General features: G+C 63.4%; 1 protein-coding gene across 2 annotated transcripts; it reads left to right on the top strand.

The window, feature by feature from the left end:
- Positions 1-1,197: 1,197 nt before the first annotated feature.
- ADAM8 (ADAM metallopeptidase domain 8) lies at positions 1,198-16,160 on the top strand. 2 transcript variants are annotated; one of them, XM_035269589.3, is made up of 23 exons: positions 1,198-1,308; positions 3,842-3,945; positions 4,985-5,061; positions 5,289-5,367; positions 5,450-5,526; positions 5,820-6,009; positions 6,213-6,275; positions 6,403-6,471; positions 6,679-6,848; positions 7,071-7,152; positions 7,400-7,548; positions 7,631-7,808; positions 8,058-8,147; positions 8,353-8,542; positions 8,618-8,687; positions 8,900-9,053; positions 9,435-9,512; positions 9,859-9,943; positions 10,476-10,590; positions 11,264-11,453; positions 12,290-12,355; positions 14,876-14,953; positions 15,388-16,160. In XM_035269589.3, exons 2-23 carry the CDS (start codon positions 3,844-3,846, stop codon positions 15,463-15,465), a joined length of 2,430 nt encoding a protein of 809 aa, XP_035125480.2. In that variant the 5' UTR covers positions 1,198-1,308; positions 3,842-3,843; the 3' UTR covers positions 15,466-16,160. The 2 variants fall into 2 exon arrangements, with proteins under 2 accessions (XP_035125480.2, XP_035125479.2); XM_035269588.3 differs by lacking the exon at positions 1,198-1,308 and adding an exon at positions 2,667-2,778.
- Positions 16,161-16,417: the final 257 nt, after the last annotated feature.

Raw genomic sequence — 16,417 nt, 5'->3', positions numbered from 1 at the left:
CCTGGCTCCACACTCCCCCCCACATTCCTTCTGAAGACCCCTGGCTCCATGTCCTCCCCACCCCCCATTCCTTATGAGGACTCTTGCAGCTCCACACTCCCCTGTCCCGTTCCTTCTGAGGACTCCCCCAGCTCTACACCCCTCATCCTTCTGCGGACTCCCCCCACTCCACACTCCCCACCACATTCCTTCTGAGGACTCCCCCGGCTCCATGTTCCCCTCGTTCCTTCTGAGGACTCCCCTGGCTCCATGTCCTTCCCACCCCCCATTCCTTATGAGGACTCTTCTAGCACCACATTCCTTCTGAGGACTCCCCCAGCTCTATGCCCTGCATCCTTCTAAGGATTCCCCTGGCTCCCCGCTCTCCTGCCCCCCGTTCCTTCTGAGGACTCCCCTGGCTCTACACCCCCCTCCTTCTGAGGACTTCCTTGGCTCCACACACCCTCTCTTGAGGAGTCCCCTAGCTCCATCCTCTTCCCCCCGCTTCCTTCTGAGGACTCCCAGCTACACACTCCTGCTTCTGCTCTGCCTGATCCAGGGCAGGAGACATAGGCAGGGCCCTCAGGCACCAGGGGAACCCAGACCTCCTCCGTGAGATGCACTCACTGAGAAGTGGCCTTGGGCAGGCTCTGCTGCTGCCTGGAACCCCTGCCCCACCCTGCCCCATCCCATCCGGGGCTGCCTTGTGTCGAGGAAGTTACTCAGCAGACTGGCACCCCACCCAGTCCCCCTCGGGCGGTCATCTGCCCTCTCCCACGTTCTCCAGTGCTACAGTGGGCAGCACAGCCAGCCCTGGTGTGACAGGGCCCTGGGTTCCTCACGGCAGCCCTGGCCAGGGTGGCCTGCTCTGGCTACACTCTGGCCAAGCTGCCCCTTCCTGCAGAACTGCATGTGTCATCACAGTTCAGCTCAGCACCTCGGCCCTCTTGGATGGCAAGGAGGGCCCTGGAAGCAAGGATGGGAGGAAGGTGAAGTAGAACAGAGGGTCCTGTGGGGGGACAAGGGCGTGGGCAGCCCTCTCTCAGGCTGCCTGGCCAAGAGCACAGCAGAGTGCGGGTGTGGGGGTGTCCGACTCTCCAGCCACAAACTGCTTCCTCTCCATGTCTGGCCTGTGAGTAAGCTATCAGCAACCTAAGGGTTGTGCAAATACCAGACACGTGAGCAGACGAGCCTGCTGGCTTTCCTGCCTGGCCCTGCAGAAGTGGGGTTTGCAGCTGGTGAGGCTAGGAGGGGAGGGCAACCTCCAGGGTTGTGGAGTCCAGGTTTCCAGACCCCTCAGCGCCTGCTGGGTGAAGTCGGTGGAGACAGGTGAGGTGTCTTCTATGGGGTGGGGTGGGACTTCCTCAGCCTGGTAGGAGCCTGTTCTGGCCTGAGTGCCATCCTGTCTTTTTAAGACTAAATCGCTGGTAGCCGGCAGGGGCCTTGCTGTGCTGCTGAAGTGGCCGGCTCGCCGCCTCTGCACTCGTGCCAGCATCCCCAGCCTTACCCGGGAGCCTCACCACATTCTCAGCAGCCTGGGGCCTTGTCCTGTGCCACAGAGTAGCCTCAGGCCAGGAGTGCAGGCAGCAGAAGTCAGCTGCCACCCCCTGCCAGCCCTTGCCTTTATTTTTCTTGCTTTTCATGCTGTTCACGTTGGGGTAAGAATGGCTTTGACACAAAATGTTACAGCTTCACCCAGCTTAGATCCTCAGGGTTCCCTGTCCTCTGGCTAATGTCCAAGGCCCTGGTCTCTTCCTGCCACTGCCCCTTGACCTCTGTCCTCTGCCCTGGGCCCATGCAGGCCTCTGCCTGACCCTGCCCTGGGGCCCTCTCACTCCTGCCTCCCACCTATGCTTGCCCTGCCCTGCTGCTCCCCAGGAGGCCCTGAGCCCTCACTGTATTGTCGGTGGAGCTGCCATTCCTGCCACCACCACTGTTCGCATCCCAGGAGGGAGGCCTGGCTGTGGAAGCCCCAGTGAGGGGTCCGGGGTGGGCCATCGTGGTGTCAGCCTGCACCTGCACCCTCCAAGCTGAGCCTACCTTGGGGAGTGTGCCTACTGAGGCCCAGTGCCCTGGAGAAGCCAGAGCCAGGCCAGGGTCTGTGTCGACCAGCGTCAACTACCGTCTAGGAATCTTAGGCTGAGGACAGCCTCTGCACCTGCCATCACCTAGGCTGGGACCACCACCTGGGGCTCACCACTCCCCCCAACTTGGCCACCTGCGGGCCCATGCCTCTCCCACTTCAGCGAGGCCTCAGAGCCTGTGGAGGGGGTGCTGGGCTTGGGTGGAGCGCAGCGGCCCACAGGGCTGACCCTATGCCCACGAAGCCGTGACTTGTCCCTGCCTCGAGCTGTCTGTTCCCCAGGAAGTCAGAGTCCACCTCTCCTGAAACCACCAGGCGGCCCTCACAGGTCCCTTCCCCTCCATGACCTGCCCGGCGCCACCTCCTTCCAGCCGCCGGGTCCGCCTCTCAGGCCCCTGTCGGGGCTCTGGCCGGACTTGGGACAGGCTGTGCCTCAGTTTCCTCACTCGTGCAAGGGAGGAAGCAGGATTGTGGAGGGAGGAGGGAACGGACCCCGCCCCCAGGTTCTGCGCGCCCCGCCCCTCCCGCCAGCGGAGGGACCCATTGGCTGAGGGCGCCAGGGCGGGGCGCGAGGAAAGGGCCGCGGGCGGGGAGCGCAGGAACCAGAACTGGTCCCGCCGAGCTCTCACCTCCGCGCCCCGTCCGCATCTGACTCCCCCGGGCCCCGGCCATGCGCCGCCTCGGGCTTTGGCTGCTGGGCGCGCTGGGGCTGCCCGGTGAGTGGTTCCAGGGAGCCGTCGTGGGCGCGCTCCCCGCACCCTGGCCCGGCTTCGGCTTCAGGCTGGTCCCTGGGTGCCGGGGCGGTGTGCACAGTGGCCTATGAGTGGAGAGACCCGGGCCGGGGAGGCCGAAGGTGAACTGAGCGAAGTCCCGCCTCAGGCGGTCCTCAGCTTGTTAGTGGGGTCGGGCCAAGCCAGCAGGACTGAGGACGCGCGGCCGCTTCACCTGCTGCGGGAGGTGCCCTGGTTTCTTGGGATTCACCTGTGGGGCCACCCACCCCCACCATTTAGCCAGGGAAGGAAGGGAGGGCAGAGGAGCTGGGGCCTAGAGTTCAGGGTGTGGGCAGGAGAGCCCCCAGCCCCGTCTGCTGCCTGGGGAGGAGGTGGGGCCGCTGGTCCTGGACCCCACCCCTGCTCCTGGGAGTGACCTGGGCTGGGTTGTGGTGGGGAGCTTCCCACCAGCTTCCTGGGCAGATGGGGCCGGCTGCTCCCCTGCTGCCTCTCCAGGTTGGAGTTGTGGTCCTGGAGACACATCCATTATTGTTTTTAACGGGAGAAAAGGGTCCTGGGTTGTCGGTCTCCGAAACTCTGCCCATTGCAGGCCAGGTCCCTGCCCTCTGGTCTTGGATACGAGGGAGTTTCCAGTTCTTGGGAGGTGAAGAGCCTGGGTGAGGCCCTTCCTGCTCCCCACTTACATGGGACCAGATGATCAGATGAATGGAGGAGATGGAAACGAGCCAGGCCCGCATCTTCCTCCCCCAGGGGAAGGTTTATCTTTGCCCTCGGGCCCCTCAGAGGTCAGAGAGCAGCCTGGGGGCCTGTGGAATCACTGGTGCCCACAGGGGCTCTGAGTATTGTGTGTGGGTGCTGCAGGACACACGCTCTGCCCTGGGGACTCCTCTGGAGTCTTTTAGGCACAGAACCCTCACTTGAGTGTCCCTGAGTTATCTGGCGATTTCCCCAGGGGAGAGGCAGGCCCAGGAAGTGGCAGAATCTGAGGGCCCAGAAGGCCTCTGGGAAGGAGCCCCCCACATGTGCCCGCTGACTCTCCCTCCTGCAGCCATGGTCCCCAGCCGGCCCTGGGCCCCCTTGGAGCAGTATGAGGTGGTGCTGCCTCGGCGCCTGCCGGGACCCCGAGCCCGTCGATCTCTGCCCTCCCACTCGGTGAGTCTAAGCTGGCCTAGGGGTGTCCCTGGCTGGCTCCTGAGTCTGTTTCTGTGAAAGGACCTTTAGCTTCCAGGAGGTGGTGAGAGGCCAGCTGGGCATCTGGGGCTGCCCTGCTCAGCTCCAGCCCATCTCTGTGCCTCCTCCAGCGCTGCCTGGGGGCTCACGGCCTCCTAGTTCCTTCAGGAACCCTATGGGCCCAGATTGTGCTGGTCCCGGCCCCGCCCCAGTTTCACTTGGCAAGGCTGATAAGCCAAATTCCTCTTTGAGAAGTGAGCTGGCTCACCGCAGAGTTGGCACACCTTCCTGTGTGAGGTCTGACGGGGCTCTCTGGGGCTGGGGAACTGAGAGCAGCCGCCCCCCACCTGCGGGGCTGCCCCAGGGTGATTCCTGAAACCCGAGTCGGGGGGTGAGCGCACATGTGCACTGCATGCGTGAGGGTGCCTGTTTCCAGGGAGGGCAGCTCCGGCCCCAGCCCTGTTCTCACCTCACCTGCCCCCTGCCCTGGGATCTTGTCAGCTGGGGGCACAGCTAAGGCTGTTTGAGGGGCTCAGCAGGCCAAGTCCCAGCCTGCACGTGGGGGCTGGAGACAGTGGGTGAGCGGGAGGCTCTTCAGGCACTACCAGGTCTGGCAGCTGCTGGGAGGGACAGGGCTGGAGGCAGGCCACTGCCGTTGGAGGGGCCTATGCCTGCCGTCCCCGCTGTTCATCTCCTTTGCTGCCTGGCCAAGGCTTGGGGAAGGGGCATCTGACCCATGCATGGTCAGATGGGGAAACTGAGGTGTGAGGCGCCCCATGTCCTTCCTGTTCACCCAAGTGCTGTGCTCCACCTGTCCCTTCCAGCACAGCCCTGCCCCACCCCCACCCCGCCCTCCACTTCCACCCTCTACCCTGCCTGAGGCTGTGGACACCCAAGGATGGAGCCTTGGCCTGGGGCTGGAGGCCAGCAGCCCTTCCCCACCCAGCTGAGCTTTTCTGGTGCCAAGGATTGAGGTGGGTGCAGCCCAGGCAGGCTGCTCACCCAGGCCCCCCTCCCTCAGGGCCTGTACCCAGAGAGAGTGAGCTATGTCCTTGCAGCCACAGGGTACAGCTTCACCCTGCACCTGCGGAAGAACAGGTGAGTGGGTCTCAGGTCGCCCCCCGCACCGCCCCCCTCCGCTGCCTGGGCCTGGCTCCAGCACACTGGTGTCCTCAGTGTCCAGCCTCTGGGCCAGCCTCTCTGCACCAAGGGGGTCAGCCCACGGGGCCGAGGTGGGGGTCAAGGCAGGTCTGAGGTAGGGCTGAGGTGGGGGCCGAGGCCGGGGTCGAGGCAGGGATGAGGCAGCCACAGAGCTTCTTTTCCAGGGACCTGCTGGGCTCGGGCTACACAGAGACCTACACAGCTGCCAATGGCTCCGAGGTGACGGAGCAGCCTCGAGGGCAGGTATGGGTGGGGTGGCCTTCCCTCTCTGAGCCTGTGGGGCTGTGGGGGCACAGCTGTGGACCCTCTCGTGCTTCCCCCGCAGGACCTCTGCTTCTACCAGGGCCACGTGGAAGGGCACGCAGACTCAGCCGCCAGCATCAGCACCTGTTTGGGCCTCAGGTGGGTATGGGGACGAACACCAGAGCTCTGGCAGCAGAGAGGAAGGCCTAAGCCGGGCGGAAGGCCGCCTCCTTCTCACATTCAGCCTTCCCGGTCACGCAGAGGGGTCTGCTCAGGGGCCCTGCCAAGCCCAAGAGGCTCAGCCTCCTGTACCCTCGGGCCTGGAGTCATGCCAGGGGCTGCTGGTGGCAGGGCAGGGGGTGCTGTGGGCAATGGACTACAGCTTCTGGTCCTTAGGGGTAGGGCCCAGTCATCCTGCAGCCCATGGCAGACCCGGCTCCCGTTGCCCTCAGGGGCTTCTTTCAGGTGGGCTCAGACCTGCACCTGATCGAGCCCCTGGATGAAGGTGGCGAGGGTGGACAGCACGCCGTGTACCCAGCTGAGCAGCTGCTGCAGACGGCTGGGACCTGTGGAGTCAGCAACGACACCTTGGGCAGACTCCTGGGGCCCCGGACAGCCGCCGTGTTCAGGTCTCGGCCCGGGGTAAGCACCTTGGTCTCCGTGTTCGCCTGGCCGTCGAGTCCCACCGGCTCCCCGTGCGCTGCATGCTGCTCCCCAGCCTGGAGCAAGCCTGGTGATGCTTCCCCAGCTCTGGGCTGGGGCAGGACACTGGCCCCGGAGCCCTTCGGGAGGGTCCAGGTCCTGAAGGTGGGAAGGCTGATTGGCTTCTTGTGGCTGTTCCCCAGGACCCTCTGTCGTCCCGAGACACCCGCTACGTGGAGCTGTACGTGGTCGTGGATAATGCAGAGGTGAGGTGGGTGCGGGGGTGGGGAAGGTGGGAGGGTGGTGACGGGGGGCTGGGGAAGGTGGGAGGGCAGCTGGTGGGGGGCAGTCGTGGGTGGGGTGGGCTCCAGCCTGAAGGTCTCGTGTCTCCAGTTCCAGCAGGTGGGGAGTGAAGCTGCTGTGCGCCATCGGGTGCTGGAAGTGGTGAATCATGTGGACAAGGTGAGCAGCTGCCCTGACTGCGGGGGTGCTGGAGCCCCTGGCGGGTGGGTGGGGGAGTATTGCCATGGGGTTCCTTCCGCCTGCTCTGGCTCTGCCTGGCACCCGTGACCAGCCCCACCTCACAGCAGGACAGATGTGGCCTCTGCCACCCTCCCCATTGTACCTTCACCACCCCTCCTGAATCCCTGGACTCCCCTACCTATCCAGCTGTATCAGAAACTCAACATCCGTGTGGTCCTGGTGGGCCTGGAGATCTGGAATGGTCAGGATAGGTTCCATGTCAGCCCCAACTTCAGCGTCACGCTGGAGAACCTCCTGGCCTGGCGGGCACAGGGACTGACGCAGCGGCGCCCACACGACAACGTGCAGCTTATCACGTGAGCGGGGAGCGGGCAGGGCTGGGGAGGGTGGGTGGGGCATGGGTGGGCAGGGTGGGGAGGGAGGGCAGGCAGGGTGGGGGAGGGAGGGCTGAGGAGGGCAGGCAGGGCAGGGTGGAAGGGAGAGCAGGGCTGGGGAGGGAGGGCAGGCAGGGCTGGGACAGGAGGAGGGGCAGGGGGAGGGAGCTGCATCCAGGGCACCTGAGTTACTCTCACTTCCAGGGCCGTGGACTTCACTGGGGATACCGTGGGGTTTGCCAAGGTGTCTGCCATGTGCTCCCACAGCTCGGGGGCTGTGAATCAGGTGAGGGGACCCCTGCCCAGGTTTGCCAGGCCGAGGCCAAAGCCGGATGGGGGACAGGAAGCCCGGGCCTGGGTCACTGGAGCAGGCCTGAATAGCCACCTCCCCTCAGGCCTTGTTCATGCCTGATTTTATGCCTTATGGTGGCGTTGGTAGGGAGCTGTGCCAAGCCCTGGGCTCTGGTGGGGTGAGGGTGGCAGGTGTGGAGGGTCAGCCACGTGGTTCCCAAGAGCACGGTCCCCTCCCACAGGACCACAGCAAGAACCCCGTGGGTGTGGCCTGCACCATGGCCCATGAGATGGGCCACAACCTGGGCATGGACCACGATGAGCAGGTCCACGGCTGCCGCTGCCGGGAGCCCTCCCAGGGCATGCACTGCGTCATGGCAGGCAGGATTAGGTGAAGGGGCAGGGCCCTGGACAGCTGGGGGTGCAAGGCCGGTGGGGAAGGGCCGCCCCTCCCTGACAGGCCATCCCCTCAGCTCTAGGTTCCCCAGGATGTTCAGTGACTGCAGCCAGGCCTACCTGGAGAGCTTTCTGGAGCAGCCGCAGTCCACCTGCCTGGCCAATGCCCCCGACCTCAGCCTCCTGGTGGGCGGCCCAGTGTGCGGGAACCTGTTTGTGGAGCGTGGGGAGCAGTGCGACTGCGGCCCCCCCGAGGTGCGCCCACGCCCCACACCTGCTCGCCCACACCCGCTTGTCCCGCACCTGCCCCTGTCTGTGTGGTGCTGAGACCTCTGTCCTTTTAGACAGAGGTGGCTGCCCACAACCACATGCAGAACCCAGGGCTCCCTGCGTCCAAAGGGGTCAGAGGGAGGGAGCAGCTGCAGGACACCCCTGTGGTCGGGAGCGGCTGGCCCATCCCACCCTGCAGCCTGCCGAGGCCTTTGCCCTTTGCTGTTGCCCCAGGAATGCCGGAACCACTGCTGCAACTCCACCACCTGCCAGCTGGTCCTGGGGGCACAGTGTGCACACGGCACCTGCTGCCAGGAGTGCAGGGTGAGTGCAGCCTCCCACCAGGGACCCCCGGAGCCCATGGCTCGCAGGTGGGAGGGGACCCCTAGAGCCCATGGCTGGCAGTGCAGCCTCCCACCAGGGACCCCCGGAGCCCATGGCTGGCAGGTGGGAGGGGACCCTGGAGCACAAGGGACCAGGCAGCTTGCGTAGGCCTGTCCCTGTGGTGAGCTGTTCTCTGCTGGGCCAGGTGAAGCCGGCTGGTGAGCTGTGCCGCCCCCAGAAGGACACGTGTGACCTCGAGGAGTTCTGTGATGGCCGACACCCCGAGTGCCCGGAAGACGCCTTCCAGGAGAACGGCACGCCCTGCTTTGGGGGCTACTGCTACAACGGGACCTGCCCTACCCTGGCCCAGCGGTGCCAGGCCTTATGGGGGCCAGGTGAAGTGGCACAGAGGTGGCCCGGCAGGGAGGCCACAGGCCTTGCCACAGGCTAACCTGCTTCTGGTCCCACAGGTGGGCATGCTGCCAGGGAGTCCTGCTTTTTCTATGACATCTCACCAAACTGCAGGAGCAGCTGGAACAGGTGAGCTTTTGAGACCAGATTCCCCTGAGCCCAGGATATGTGACGTTCCCACAGCTGGGCCAGCCCCAGAGGGCCCTCCACAAAGGAGTCCTGCCTCCAAGGGGTCTGCCCTGGACCCGTGGACCCCAGGCTCAAGCCTGCCGTGTTGTGGGAGGGAGGTGGGTCACCGTGGCCCCCAGCACGTGCCTGGGCAAGCTGGCCTCTGTCCACAGGGCCGACATGTGCGGTGCTCTGCAATGCCAGGGTGGGCAGCAACCCCCAGGGCGCAGCTCCTGCATCCTCAATAACATATGCCGTGCGCTTACCACAGAGGGTGGCACTGCCTACGAGCCAGTGCCCGAAGGCACCCAGTGCGGACCGGAGAAGGTAAGCCAGTGGCTTAGAGGCTACCCCACCCACAGGCATTCCGAGCGTGTGCCCCATTTGGGCCCGGTGGATGCTTTTCCGAGCTCAGCAGCTGCTTGAAACTGTGGGGAGAGTTCTCTCCACACTTCTAGTAGAGGCTGAAAGGTTGCTGGGGTTGGAGGCGCAGTTCTCAGTTCATCTGATGGCCTTCGCCGCCTGCCACACGCACCAGGAAGGCTGTTTCCAGGGGCTCCGGGGGTGGCCAGCCAGCAGATAGGCTGAGGCCTGGCCGCCCTGGACATGGTAACCACAGCCCACCCTCTAGCTTACCCAGTGGTTTCAAGGGACACTGGCGGGGCAGGGGTCCAGAGCGGCTGCCTGAGAGACACCTCCCACCCCCAGGTTTGCTGGAAAGGACGTTGCCAGGACTTACACGTTTACAGATCCAGAAACTGCTCTGCCCAGTGCCACAACCACGGGGTACGTGTGGCCTCTCGGGACAGTGCCCCTAGAGCCGGTGCTGGGCGCAGCTCTGGTCACAGAAGCCTAAGGCTGGGTGAGCCCAGCATATCATATCTATGGGGGTCTTGGTGGGGCCCGACTCAGGGCTGAGGCTGGCCTGGTGTCCTCCGTGGATGGAACCTGCGTGGTCATTGGCCAGTGGGCAGGGGCTACTCAGCGAGGCCTTGCTGTCAGTGCACAAGAGTGGGGGCCTAGGGGGCCCTCAGTGGTGGGCCTGGCCCAGGGCCCTTGTGCTGGACGCACCGACTCCACTGCCCCTTGGGGTCTGCACCGGGATTGGCCTTGAGCCTGGCCATCTCCACAGGTGTGCAACCACAAGCAGGAGTGCCACTGCCACGCAGGCTGGGCCCCACCCCACTGCACGAAGCTGCTGACTGAGGCGCACACAGGTAGGGCTCCCTGGCCAGCAGAGGTGGGGCTGGGGTCCAAGCTCACAGGCCCCAAATGGAGCCCAGGCCGAAGCTGTGGGCCAAGAATCTGGTGGTGGTCACAGTGCCTGTTTGCCCCCATGGATGCCCCCCACAGGGGTTGGCAGAGCCTGTCTGCCCCTCAGTCCGATGTGAGAACGGGAGCCCTGTCCTGGGGGAGGCACAGGGGCCATGGGCAATGTCAGTGCACGGCGGTGAGCTGCGACTCCAGTGTCCTCAGCCCAGTCTTCCAGGCCCTCTTCGGCCTGTTTCCACCCAGCAGCCTCAGAGGCACAGCTGTGCCCAAAGCACTGTGAGCCCAGGGCCGCCCTGGCAAGCTCTCCCGACCATCCCCCTGGTGAGCTGGGAGTGCCAGTGTAAGGTGTCGGCTCCTCCCCGAGGGGCCCACAGGGCAGGGCCTGGGGTGCTGAGAAGGCTGTGGCTCTGGGAACGTCCCCGGCCCCTGCCTGAGGCTGTGGCTCTCCTGGCTGATGTGGGGCTGTGTGACCCACAGCGTCCGAGAGCCTCCCCGTGGTCCTGGTGGTGGTCCTGGTGCTCTTGGCAGTTGTGCTGGTCACCCTGGTAGGCGGTGTTGTCTACCGCAAAGCCCGGAGCCGCGTCCAGAGCAGGTGAGGATGGCGGTGGCTGTGAGGGAGGGTCGTGCGGGCATCGGGCGCTCGGCTGTGGGGGAACGTCTCTGCTGCTGGAGGGAGGAATGCCCAGCATGGACCCACGGGGACACCACAGACACCCACGCACCTCCACACCTGACGCCCCCAGCCTGGGCTGAACTTGAAGGCCACTCCTGGCTCCATTCGTCTGGCGCTGCTCTGGACTCTGCCTTCCCCAAGGCTGGGTCAGGGGGACGGTTTCAGTGGCAGGTTTCAGTGGCAGGTTGGATGTGTAGAGAATCCAGGCCTGGTGGAGCCACCTGTACCCTGATCCAGGCCTACAAGCACCCACCAGTTTTCTGCTGAGCCCTGGGTGTGAGGCTCCACACTGAGCCCTGCTCCAGGGACCTGGACCCTCATGCAGCAGGAGATGCCCGTGCAGCAGGACACGCTGGCCCCACAGCCTCCAAGCACCTCCCGCCCACCTAACTGGGGCCCCTAGGAGCTGGAGGGGTGTCCTGCCTCTTCAGGGTCCACTCCGTCTCCTGGGCCTGTCTCAGAGGTCCTGTCTGCAGTGACCTCTCCATTTGCAGCCTCTCGGGTCAGCTGGAGGTGGGAGGAACAGACTCGGCGTGTGGTGCTGGGGTCCTGAGGCCAGACACTGACCACATGCCCTGTGTTTCCTTCCCAGGAGCGCAGCCCCCAAGACCACCATGGGACGCTCCAACCCCCTGTTCCACCAGGCATCCAGCAGTGCGCTGGCCAGGGACAGGGCTCCAGCCCCAGTGAAGGTCCCCCACGAGCAGGTCCCCACCACCCACCTGGGCCAGCCTGCTGGACACCCGGCCTCCTCCATGGCCCTGAAGAGGCCTCCCCCTGCTGTAAGCAACTCCCCTGGTGGGTTCCTGGGGCTGAAAGCAGTGCCCAGGCCCTATCCTGCGACCACAAGGGCAGCTGCCCCTGGCAGAGCCCTTTTGTGAAATTTGCGCATGGGATGGCGGTAGCCCGAGGCCCAGGGCAGCTGCTATGGCTGCCCTGCTGGGAACACTGAGGCTTTGGGAATGGGTCCTGCTGGGAACACTGAGGCTTCGGGAGTGGGCCCTGCTGGGAACACTGAGGCTTCGGGAGTGGGCCCTGCTGGGAACACTGAGGCTTCGGGAGTGGGCCCTGCTGGGAACACTGAGGCTTCGGGAGTGGGCCCTGCTGGGAACACTGAGGCTTCGGGAGTGGGCCCTGCTGGGAACACTGAGGCTTCGGGAGTGGGCCCTGCTGGGAACACTGAGGCTTCGGGAATGGGCCCTGCTGGGAACACTGAGGCTTCGGGAATGGGCGCTGCTGGGAACACTGAGGCTTCGGGAATGGGCGCTGCTGGGAACACTGAGGCTTCGGGAATGGGCGCTGCTGGGAACACTGAGGCTTCGGGAATGGGCGCTGCTGGGAACACTGAGGCTTGGGAACGGGCCCTGCTGGGAACACTGAGGCTTTGGGAATGGGTGCTGCTGGGAACACTGAGGCCAGAGGACCTTCCTATCTTCAGCAGAGCCCACCTGAGGGCAGACGCAAATGCTCTTGGAGGAAAAGGTGGGGCCCCATGAGCTGCGCACACCCCTCCAGCACACGCGAGAGGTGGAACCTGGAGTCCTGGAGCTGGGAGTGTAGCGGGGGCACGGGGTGGGGCCCCAGCTCTGACCCAGGCTCTCGGCCCTGTCTCCTCCAGCCTCCGGCCGCTGTGTCCAGCACTCCCTTTCCAGTTCCTGTCTATACCCAGCAGGCTCCAAAGCAGGTGAGCAGCGTGATTGGGCAGCGAACCCGTCGGAGGGTGTCCAGGCCTTGCTGATGGGATTGGGGTCCCTGCGCTGCACCGGGGCCAGGGACCTCCCAGGTGGCCCCCACTGTGCACAGAAGGCTGGTTAGCTCGGCCTCACGAGGACATCAGACTGAAAGGCAGGTCAGCAAGGCCTCGGGGAGGCAGCGGCTCTGTCCCGCCCTGTACTGGGGCCGGTTTGGGGGTCCTGGCTCGTGCTTCAACTCAGACTGTTCCACTCACCAAGCCCCTCCCAGAGCTGAAGTTCCGGCAGATCCGAGGGTCCCTGGGCCCTGCAGGACAGATGGGTGGGCAGGCTCAGGGCAAGGCCTTATTGCAACGCTTCCCTTGGCTTCGGGGGTTTTGAAAAGATCTCTCAAAACCTGAATTGTTGTATCAAGGGTTAACTCCCAGACCTCCATGTCACCCCAGGGTTGGGGTCCTGCCCCTGTGCCCTGGCTCCCATCTCGGCACTAAACTTGGAGCCCTTTTTGAACCCTGTTGGGGCAGCCAGTTGGCCTCAGCCCTGGAGAACTGCTCTGGCCATGGTGGAGAAGGGCCCTGGAGCACCCTTCCTGGGGCCACTGGCTGAGCTGTGGCAGCAGAAAGGGCCGGGCTCTCTCTCTGGGGCCTGGCATGGGGTCCCAGTGGCACCATCGAGGCCACCTGGCATGGCTGGACATTGTGAACAGTGTCTGTCCTCAAAGAGGGCAGGACTGTGGCAGGCAGGTGGGGCTCTGTGGTACATGTTTAGGGACCTCCTTCCACAGAGGTTCATGGTCAGCTTTAGGACAGGGTTTTGCAGGGAAGACTGGGCCGGCGAGGCCTTGCCCTCTGGGTAGAGGCTTTTCTTTGGTTAACGTTTAATTTTGAACTAATTTTAGACTTATGGAAAGATTGCAAAAATGGCCTAGAGAATCCTGCATGCCCTTTGTCCGGCCTACTCCCAGGTCAGTGCCTGCATGTCCACGGGGCGGCCACACAGCTGAGGGGCCACATCACAGTGCCACGTACCTGGTGCCACTCACATGGTGCTGCCCACGTCACAGTGCCACCCGTGCGGTGCCACCCGCTATCTTTGGACACCCTTCTCTGGCCGTGGTTCCGCCGGCACTGGGCCCCAGCCCCTCGGTTTTTCCTCAGCTGGGGTTCGTCCTGTTGTTTCCTCATGTGGACGAAGGCAGAGTGCTGTGGGCAGGAGCAGCACTGGAGGCGTCTTTCCCAGGACACGGCCCAGGCCTGGCCACGTGCGGCGTCGCTCACGGGTGATGCTGACACGGTGCCTGGCTGGGGCAGCGTCCATGGATTTTTCCCTGGAAACCCCCTGTTGTCCTTGTGTAGTTAGCAGATGCCTCGGTGAGATACCTGAGACTCTACCCACAAGCTCTGGGGAATCTTGTCTGCCCCAGTTGTTCTGTGCTGTTTGCCTAGTAGTGATTTTTATTTCTCTCTTTCCTTTTTAACTTTTTATTTGAACTAACTTCAGACTTATACATGAGTTGCAGAAATAGTCCTAGAAGGGGTCTGGACAGGCAAAACAGGGGCCTGGGGGCAAAGATTTCTGGCCATGGAAGTGATGGTCGCCAGGCGTGAAGGTAGGTGAGGCAGAGGCTGCAGGAGAATGACAGGAGGGAAATCGCTCACCCTCACGCCCGCCGGCCTCCCCTGGCTGCTCAGCAGGGTCCTTTGGAAGCTGCTGAAACTGCAAATGCTCAGCCCACCCAGGCTCTGGGTGACGCAGCCAGGAGTGGGTGCCACAGCTCCGTGTGCTGGACGTCCAGCCTCCCTACCACGGGAAGCTAAAATGCAAAGAGACACATTTTAGTTTTAACTATTAGTCTCTGAACTTCAAAATCCCCACATTCCAGCAACTTAAGAGCTCTTCAGGGGCAGGCACGGTAGCTCACGCCTGGAATCCCAGCCCTTGGGTGGCTGAGTCAGGAGGATCGCTTGAGCCCAGGGGTTCAAGACCAGCCTGGGCAGCATAGGGAGGCCCTTTCTCTACAAAAGATAAAAAATTAGTTGGGTGTGGTGGCTTGTGCCTGTAGTCCCAGCTACTCAGGAGGCTGAGGTGAGAGGATTGCTTGAACCCAGGAGGAGGCAGCTGCAGTGAGCCAAAATCACGCCACTGCACTCCAGCCTGGGTGACAGAGGAAGACCTGGACTCAAAAAAAAAAAGGAAAAAAAGGAGAAAAGCTCTTCAAGGGTAATATGGGGGTCGGGTAGGGGGTGTGGAAGGTGTGCCCAGAGCTGGACTGGGCAGGTGGGCCAGGGATGGGGCTCTGACTCTGCCGGATTCATTCTGTGGGTGGCGCAGCCGGGAGAGTTTTTCTGCTGTCAGTTTAGTGGGGGCGGAGCCTGCAGGCCCTCGGGGGTGGGGGAGTGGGGGAGGCAGAGCATGGCCTGTGGTAAGCTTGTTCCAGGACAGGGAAGGTGGTGGCTCGGGTTAAGGCCGGGACTGCCTGGTGCCCACATCAGCTGCGTCTGTTTCCCTCCCAGGTCGTCAGGCCGACGTTCACACCCCCAGTGCCCCCAGTCAAACCCGGGGCTGGCACAGCCAAGCCTGGTGCAGCTGAGGTGAGGCCCCAGCATACACCGGGCGGGGTCCACTGGGGGGCGTGGCCTGCCACTGGCTCACGGTGGCACTGCCCTGGAGAGTGGGGTTTTTCTCATTATCTGTGGATACACCTTCCCCGTGGTGCTAGGGAAGGGCAGTGGGCATCCCGTGATGTCTGCGCTGCCATCAGCCAACTTCCCAGCAGATGCTGCCCCCACCCTCCAGCTGTTGGTGGTACCTGACTTTCCCCACAGCAACTGCAGGGAAGAAAGTCTTTCCTCTATGGCAAGTGGGCTGTTAATCCTGCGGCTGCCACGCTGCCGGCGTGCAGTGGGCCCTGCTGTTGTGGCTGAACTAAGAATCTACATTTTAAGAAATGTTAAAGGAAGTAAAATTTAGGTGTGCCTTTTATAGCAGGTGGTTTTCAACATCGGTTATCTCTGCCTTCTCCCAGGGGGCTGTTGGCCCAAAGGTTGCCCTGAAGCCCCCCATCCAGAGGAATCCAGGGGCCGGAGCTCCCACAGTGCCCTAGGGGCACCTGTGCCGGCGTGGAATTTTGGAGAAATGGCAATGGAGCAGCCAGCCTTGCGGCATTCCAGGGCCTCGCAGCCCAGGACACCGAGTTTGCATACGCAGCTGCTGTTCTGACCTCAGGAATGCATCCAGCTGAGACTCCTGCTGTCCAGCCCCTCAGCCACTCCCTTCTCCCACCTTGGCCACGCGTAGCTCCAGCCGCCTGCAGGCATCAGGCTAGGATGAGCTGTGTGCCTGTGGGTGCACATGTAGGTACGCATCTCCAGGAGGCCACACACAGCCCCTCCTGGCCATGCCTGCCCTGCCCCGGGGCCTGCTGAACCCTCTGCCCTGGGGATCCCATTCCGGGTAGCACAGACTTGGAGGATCCCCAGAAAGACCCCATCCCAGGACCGGGTTCCCCTGGGTGCTCTTCAAGAGGGTGTCAGTGAGCAGACTGCACCCCAAGACTCTGGACTCCAGGCCCCCTGATCCTGGGGCCCGTTTCCCATGGGATGTGAGAGGGACAGCCCCAGCTTCGTGTGTGTTTAAGCTTAGGAATCTTCTTGGTAGCAAGGACCACGTGGGAGAGTCAGCTGTCTTGTCCAGTCTTCTTCACACCTCAGAGGTGCTTTTAAAAGCAGGGTGAAAGCTTTTATTCTTTAATACTGAGAAATGTATATTTTCCTAATAAATTATTGATCAAGTTCTAAACGACAGAGATTCCTGTTAGATGAGCGGGGAAGGGGCGTGGGTTTTGTTCCCAGATACAAGGGACGGCGCTTTGGTAAAATGCAGCCTGCAGATAGATCAGGCCAAGCTCTTTCACCTCCTCCCTCCCTGGATTTCCCACCCTGTGGAAGCAGCCCTGCCACTCCCTCAGCGACTGCCTGCGCCCCACCGCATCTCCTGGCCCGGGCCCCGCCTGCCACCCCACCGCATCTCCTGGCCAGGGCCCTGCCTGCCACCCC

The sequence above is a fragment of the Callithrix jacchus genome, chromosome 12 (assembly GCF_049354715.1).
Source record: "Callithrix jacchus isolate 240 chromosome 12, calJac240_pri, whole genome shotgun sequence".
NCBI lineage: Eukaryota > Metazoa > Chordata > Mammalia > Primates > Cebidae > Callithrix > Callithrix jacchus.
This window is presented reverse-complemented; position numbering and strand designations above follow the sequence as displayed.